General features: G+C 45.2%; 1 protein-coding gene across 1 annotated transcript; it reads right to left on the bottom strand.

Annotated features, from left to right (window-relative positions):
- Positions 1 to 164: 164 nt before the first annotated feature.
- On the bottom strand, positions 165 to 2,639 carry LOC147879842 (E3 ubiquitin-protein ligase PRT1-like). The gene is made up of 7 exons (XM_087371940.1): positions 2,460 to 2,639; positions 2,288 to 2,316; positions 1,977 to 2,156; positions 1,459 to 1,818; positions 1,124 to 1,333; positions 950 to 1,029; positions 165 to 865 (listed from the first exon to the last, which is right to left on the bottom strand). Exons 1-7 carry the CDS (start codon positions 2,555 to 2,557, stop codon positions 590 to 592), a joined length of 1,233 nt encoding a protein of 410 aa, XP_087228066.1. The 5' UTR covers positions 2,558 to 2,639; the 3' UTR covers positions 165 to 589.
- Positions 2,640 to 8,226: the final 5,587 nt, after the last annotated feature.

Raw genomic sequence — 8,226 nt, forward strand, 5'->3', positions numbered from 1 at the left:
AATTCAGTTGCATTTTTCGAGCCCATATTTCAGTTTAATACGTACATATGATCACCGACAAAAGAATTGATGATGATGAAAATGAAGATGAATAGTCTCCAAAATGTTATGAGCGATTCTCTTGTAACGTTGAATCGATTGTTAAATCGTAAATACTAGATTACAAGATCATGAATATGATCGTTATATGTCACACGAAGCTGTCGATGAGCTTCACTTGTTGCATATATACCCGATAATGGATTACAGAATAGATCCATGCACTGTGTGTTTTTTAATTCAATATACAGTCATATGAATGTAGATCGGATGTCAATCAATTCACGAAACTCTCGATGGGAACACCAAATCCATCGAGCAGCGATTAAGCTGGCGTGGATGAGCCCATATTCCTGTTTGATCCATACATACCCGCGACCGAAGAATAAAATCATGATGATGATTTTCATTGAGGATGAATTGCCCCCACAATGTTTTGGTTGGTTTAACCGACATTAGATTACAGGATTCGATCATTTATGCTCTAGTTGAATATATACTCGATAATGGGGTACAGAAGAGATCCACGTACTGTGCGTGTTTTGGGTCCTCAAACAAAGCTGTCGATGTAATCGTCGAAATCATCCAGCAGCTGCTGCTGGCGACGACGTGAGATGAGGCCATTCTCCAGATGTAGATTCAAGGGTGCAACACCTGCAGCTCTGAACTCGGAGAACATCTCTTCCATTTGATGATGTGGTGTGTGTTGCTGATTGAAACGCCCTTGAGGCGGGCTTGATCCTCTGTGGCAACTGCCGCATAGATCATAGCCTATTTGCTCACCACAATCTTTGCAGTGGAAGCGATGGCCCACGATCGGGAACATCTGCAAAACCACTCAATTGAGATCATTTGTACGTAAATCAGCCATTCCTGTTGTTTAATTCATTGGGAAATCGATGTCACTCACCCCACATCCGTCGCATCCTGCTCCAATGTGCACATACTGGCGTCCAGCCTGATCGTAATCCATTTCCTCCGCTAGCGCACCTGCTATGATGTAAAGAAAGAAACAGTGAATTCGTGTTCACCCTTCAGAATCTACATTTTTTCCGCAAAACTAGATCTATGAAGGGCTGCTTACTTGTTTCTGATACGGTGATTCCATCCGCCAATTCGTCGCCCTTTTGCTGCAAATGCTCAACTTCTTTCTGCCTTTCCTGATAGCATAGAGGGAAAGTTCTCTCCAGGAAGTGATGCAACTCCAGAAACACATGAATCGATCCTCCAGGGTGAGAGCTTAGACATGAGGGACAGGAAGATTCGGACGTTTTCAAGCAGGATTCGCAGAACACTGCAAAAAGTTTGCGGCTTTTCAGAGAGAGAAGTCTCCATTTGATTTTCAAAAGGGGCCACGCAACCACAGCTTTTGTACATACCCGAACACACCGGTGCAAAGACAATATCGTCCTCACTTACCTTCGCCACAGTTCAGGACTACAGGTCGGTACAGCAGTTTGTTACAAGACGCACAGGAGAAATTGTCGACGCTTATAGAAGTCGAGGGCTCGTCTTCTCTGTTAGATCCACACTGCAAATCAGCAAAATGTGTCTCTTCCCTTCGGCTACATCGCACCTCCTCCAAAAGGCACGAGCTGTCACAATTCGTGAAATCCGCTCGACGGTTCGCTAATTCGGCTGAGGAAACAGTCGGAGTTCTTGAGAATTGCCGACTCAACATGATTCTCTTTGCATCATCTGGTTTGCGAGGGCTTCTGGAGCTCATCGGAGATTCTAACTCGATTCGCGAAGAGAATATCTGTTTCGCCTCCTCCATTGCTGAAACAGAGATAATACATAATTTGTGACAATGTGATCCTTCCATGAGCAGAGCTGAACAGAAGCAGCAGCTAGACAATGATTGTCAGCTATTCCTGTACCATGGAATCAGAAAGAGAAAATGCAGCGCAAAGAGTGGGCGAGTTTGGAAATAAGACCTTGTATTTCTTGAGATCTGCGATTGTACTCCTCCGGCCAGGTTTTCATGAGGAAAAAATGAAGCAACTCACAAACACGGGGGAAGTGAAGGTAAGTCCGCCGACAAGCGGGGCATTGGGATTGCGTCTTGGCATTCATCGAACGACGAACGCACCAGAAACAAAAGACGTGGCCGCAAGCTGCAGGGGGCAAGACGAGAGGACGGTTAGCACGTACAGGTTTGGATCATTTCTCCGAGACTGAATTCGGTCACTAATAATAACAAGGCAACTACTAAGAACAGGAAATGCGGAGCCAAGATGCGACGTACATTGGACGATGGGTTTGTAGACGAGGTCTCTGCAAGGAAAGCGATGAAGTCAGTCATGAAAGCTGGAGCGTTCTCACGAGTCTCACAAAAACACACACGTAAACAAACAACGAGATCAGCGCAAGGCTGGATGCAAGAGCTACGCCAAAGAGAGAATGGAAGGGGAGATTACAAGCAGACGAGGCAGGTGAAAGGCTCGCAAGGATCGGAGGAAGAGGGGAAGGGAGGGCGGATGGGGTGAGCGCAAGCTGCAACGCCATCGCCGCACATGGTGGGAGGAGGAGGACTATGAGCAAGCGCAAGCTGAGGAGGAAGAAGAACTAGATTCTTCAGATTCACAAGACGCCCGATTATTTAGGGTTCACGGTCTTCTTCGAATCTCATATAGGATTAAGGGTTCACGCTCTTCTTCGAATCTCATATAGGAAGAACAACTAGATTATTCAGATTCACAAGACACCCGATCATTAAGGGTTCACGGTCTTCACGATAGGATTTGGAGGGGCCTTTCCACACCCCCCTTCTGCCCACCCTGGGGCCCTATCACTCAATTCGCCAACTAACCTAATGATCTACACTCCCTGCTTTCTCCTCCTCCTCTGCTTCCTCCTTCCTCCTCCCTACTCCTCCTCCCCCCGACTCCTCCTCCTCCTCTCCCTCCTCCTTCCTTCTTCCCACTCCTCCGCTCCCTGCTTCCCCCTCCTCCCCTTCTTCCTCCTTGTATTAGAAGGGCTTCACAGCCCCCTGCATGTACTCTATCGCCCCCCCATTCCTCTTATAAGGCGCGGTGCAGAAGTTTCGCAATTCGGTGGCGAAGACACCTCAATTAATGGCCCCTGAATGCCTTAGGTTAATTACCATCGCGCCCCCCCCAATACACATAAATTAATTAATACCACCCTTCTACCGACCCGGGGGGTCTTATTGGCCTTTCCATCTTTCCCTCGATATCGTTTTAGGCCCACTACACACCTGAAGCCATTTTAGGCCTTAATTAAAATGGTTACAGGTAGGCTAGGTACCTGGGCGATTGAAACTTGGGCTCTGTATTGTGACAGCTTGAGTTCGAGTCCCAGCATTTCAATATTTGTGCAAAAAAAAACTCCCCGCTCACAAGCGCTTGCGTTAGGGATCTTGCCCACCCACCTTGGGCAAGCAACCCATTTTTCGCTTGCAAATCACGGCCCACAACGTAGCACACATCATCTTTTTTGGTTGGCGGGCAGCTGAAATCTCGATGTTTAACCACTTTAGTGATCTTTCCATTTTTCCAACATCAATCTCCATGTTCTATACCTTTTCCATATTTGCACATGACACTCCATCCTATGCATTGATTTTGAATCTCCATCCTACGGACCAGTGGCAACTCCAGCAGTTTGGGCTGAGAGTTTGCCCACCTAGGCTGGCTACATGTGCTCATTCCCTCAAGAATACCACATGCTACCTATCAACATAGACCATCGAAGGTAGTACCTCTTAGTTGGCCATGTGTGTCTCTGTGTGCATGCGTGTGCATTTGCATGCGTGCATGTACGCCCGCGCACGTGCGTCTGGGTGTGCATGCATGTGCGTGTGCATGTGTCTGTATGTGCACAAACATCTATGCGCAGACGGGCGTGTGTGTGTGTGTGTGTGTGCACGTGCACACATGCATGTGCATGAGTGTGTGCATGTGCATGTGTCTATGCATGCATGTGTGCGGGCGTGCGTGCGTGCGTGTGTGTGTGTGTGTGTGTGTGTGTGTTGTATAAGATTCGCAATGGAGCTCATTGCTCCATCATCATCTATTCCTCCATCGTCCAAGGAACTTTCCACAGTTCCATCTCACCCACCATCAAACCTGTCATTCCAGCAACCTTCAGATTTCCAACAAGCGTTTGTACATGCTTTGTTTCACCTTGTGTCTCAGCCATCGTCTGTTTCGTCAACCCTTGTAATTTTTTCGCTCCAGCAGATTGCAAACTCTGCTCCGTTCCAGCCTGAAGCGGTTCCTCCTCTCTCTCCATCTACTCGCGGATCCGCACCTTTTGTCTTCCAGTTACCTAAAGTTGTGACAAACATTTGCAAAAAGAAAAGGGCTTCGTTTTTTCAATTCTTCTCAGCCAGTGAAGGCCGTGAAGTTAGATCTCTTTCTCCACATTGCAACGCCATCTTCTTCGACGATTGTGTCACGATTTTGTTTTTGGAGGGCTAGGGTCTGGGTTTGTTGCTTAGTCGCTCTCTTCCTACAGAGTCTCTTCTCTTGACACTACTTCTCATGAGCAGCAGCTTACCTCTATTTCATGGGACGAATCATTAATTCGGCTTCCTTGCATGCCTGGGGTCTTCGACTGCAGTTGGTGGTGATCGAATTGACTCTTTTATTTTTTTGGGAAAAGGCTTCTCCTATGCCACTTGTCTGCTGTGTAGACACGGTATATAAGCTGGTAAACATGGAAGGTGCCCCTAGTGCAAGGGCGTTTTTGCTTATGTTGGGAATTGGGATACTCTTTTTGACCCAGCCAAGAATATTATCAAGTTTTGCCCAGTCTGGGTCAATCTAAAGGCCTTGCCGGTACCTCTCCTTTCATCGCATATTTTCGCTATTGCAACTTTGTTGGGGAAAGTGATACATCTTCCCAAGCGAGATTCTATAGTTTTTAAAAGGAACATCCGAGTCTACATTCTATCGGATATGGATCAACACGTACCTTCATGTTGGCATATCGATCATGGTTTGCTGCATCCTTTTTGCTTTCTTTTACATTTTTCTTCTTTCCCAAATGCGTGTTAGAAGTGTAAGAAAATTGGTCATTTTGCTCGATGTTTCCCTTTATCCTCTTGTCAAGTTCCTAATGTGAAGGGAATATGCCTCTCCCTCGAGTTTCTCCTCCTCTCCACTCTAATAAGATCGCACAACCCAAGCAAAAAAAAGAATGGAGACGAGTGCAGCCTAAAGGAAATGCTTCAATCATAGTGTCTCCTTTGACTCCTTTGTCTAATCCTTTCCAGTTTCTTTTATTTCGAGATACCCTTATGCCTGAATCTCAATTGCAGATGTCCCCAAAGGTAGGATCCTCTTGAGATCCTTCTTCCTTGACCACCTCTACATCTTCTAGTGTTGTTGTTTCTAACTCTTGAGAGACCTCTTCAGCTCATCGCTCTCATTCTATTACATGGCATCTCGTATGGCATCTCCAACCATTGAATCACGGTCTTTTGAGCTACAAGTGGATATATCTACTTCGGATATAGTTACTGATGGTAATGTGGATTTGAATGTGGATTTGAGAGAGCACGATGCACAGGTGCTTTCCCCTAAACCTAACTGTCAATTTCCACTCTAGGATATGCGTCCTATGTTGCAACAAGTTTTTGACCTAGTGATTCAAAAGTTTCGTCTTCTTGCCTATGTCAAGAAGAATCACAAGAGTCAAAAGAAATTGCATTTTATTGATGGCACACTACTTCACTCAATGGTTTTCCTATACAACAGGGGATTACGTTGGAGGATATTATCATTCTATCGCCACCTGCTGCTGCTTGCATGTAATTTTGTATTCTCCTCCTCTCACTTTTGATACTTTTTTTCTTAATCTTCTGTCTTCTTGGTAGGTGCGATCTGTTTCTTTTTTCTTCATGGTGGGTTCTTACCTCCTTTGAGGTTTCCCACATAGTAATATATAGTATTACAAAAAAAAAAAGAGTGTGTGTGTGTGTGTGTGAGAGAGAGAGAGAGAGAGAGAGAACAAGTGACTATGCAGCAACATCTCTTGTTCCTACCCAAAGGTCAAGCATGAATCATGATTATAACCCTAAATCATGTGGCTTGCATTGTCTACTTCAAATTTCTGTCGCAATAGTGCACCGCTTGCCACTTTCATTTTAAGGAAAAGCTTCCCTCATTCTTTTCCCATACATCGAGGGCCCCATAGGAGGCCTAAAGTATTCTTATTAATGACCAATCGTCTCGAGAGAAGTTTGCATTCTCTTTGTCTTCCAAGTCCTATGGCAACATCCGAGCCATCTTCCTAGTTGCGATGGATACGTAAGTGCATCTTCCAAGCTAATGTGACCTGAGAATGTGCAGATGTGATGTTCTTGAGATGCATACCCCCAGATCATATGGTGTAGATTTCTTTATTTCCAACCAAATACCTTGATGTAATATAAATAATATAGACGATGATGAAGGGTTCAAGGTCTTCTGGAATCTCAATCTCATTCTCAATCAAATCCACATCCCCATCCCCTTAGTGGCCTTTCCATTCCTACAAATCATAGTGGCCTCTCCATCTTTCCTCCAAATCGTTTAGGCCAGTTACACACCTAAAGATGTTTTAGGCCCTAATAAAATGGTTGTAGGCCGACAGGGTACCTCGGTGATTTAAACTTGGGCTATGTATTGCAACAGCTTGACTTCGAGTCCCACCATCGTTGAGCATAGCATTTCAATTTATGTGCAAAATAAACTCCCCGCTCACAAGCACTTGCGTTGGGGCTCTTTCCTACCCAAGCTTGGGCAAGCGACCCATTTTTCGCTTGCAAATCATGACCCACAATGCAGCACCTAGCATCATCTTTTTAGGTTGGCAGGTAAGCAAAATCTTAGTGTCTAACTGCTCTTAGTGGCCTTCCCATTTTTCCAACATCAATCCCCATGTTTACGCATCCTCTCTAACTTTCCATATTTTCACATGAATCTCCATCCTATGCATTGATTTTGAATCTCCATCCTATGGACCAATGGCAACTCAAGCAGTTTGGGCCTGGAGTTTGCCCACCTAGGCTAGATACACGTGTTCATTCCCTTAAGAATGCCACATTCTTCCTATCAACGTAGACCATCGAAGGTAGTCTATCTTCTTTGGCCATATGTGTGTGTGTGTGTGTGAGAGAGAGAGAGAGAGAGAGAGAGAGAGAGAGAGAGAGAGAACAAGTGACTATGCAGCAATAGCTCTCATTCCTACCCAAAGGTAATGCATGAATGACGAGTATAACCTTGATTCATGTGGTTAGCATTGTCTACTTCAATCTTCAGCCATGGTAGGGAGCTCTAAGGTTTATTTCATAGCAAAGTCCCTAGCTCTTAGGTGTGACGGACCTCCCCACCTATGCGTTAAAGAGATTGAACCTTTGCAACTTGATAACAAGGATGTTCAGTAGGAGAGCCCCATGAGTGGGAGGAAAAAAATTTCATGGTTGTACATACTACAAAGATTGCCTACAAAAGTCCTCATGACCCTTGTCGAGTAGCACAAATCACCTATTTAATGCACAAGAACAAGTAATCATCATTGATCACAAAACACCATGAGCACACGTGTACCAATCCAAATATGACAATTAAAAATACAAGAGATCCGATTTTCCCTTTCAAAAAGGGCAATCATTACTAAGACATTCCACATGCATGCACATGTGCACACACACACAAACACACACATGCACATGCGTAGACACATAGACACATGCACGTAGACCACACACACACACACACACACACACACACACACACATAGACATGCACACGTGCGCAGGCGGGTGCACACATACACATGCACATGTGCACATGTGCACACACACAAACACATGCATGCATGTGCACAGACACACAGGCACATGCACGCAGACACACCGACACACATGCACACACACACACACATAGGCATGCATGCTCACACACATGCATGCGCATGTGCACCCGTGCACACACACAAGCACACGCATGCATGTGCACACACATGCACCCATGCATTGTGTGCATGCATGCATACATGCGTGCATGCATACGTGTGTGCATGCGTGCGTACGTGTGTGTGTGTGCACGTGTGCATGCATGCATGTGTGTGTGTGTGTCTAATATGTATGTACTTATAATTTAAAACATGACTTAGAGGAGGCTATACAAAGGACAGTGAATCCATAAGATTTTCCCTCTTTTTAAAAGGCCAACC

This window comes from Dipteris shenzhenensis, chromosome 33 (assembly GCF_047967505.1).
Source record: "Dipteris shenzhenensis isolate YYH24624 ecotype China chromosome 33, Dip_SZ_1.0, whole genome shotgun sequence".
In the NCBI taxonomy this organism is placed as follows: domain Eukaryota; kingdom Viridiplantae; phylum Streptophyta; class Polypodiopsida; order Gleicheniales; family Dipteridaceae; genus Dipteris; species Dipteris shenzhenensis.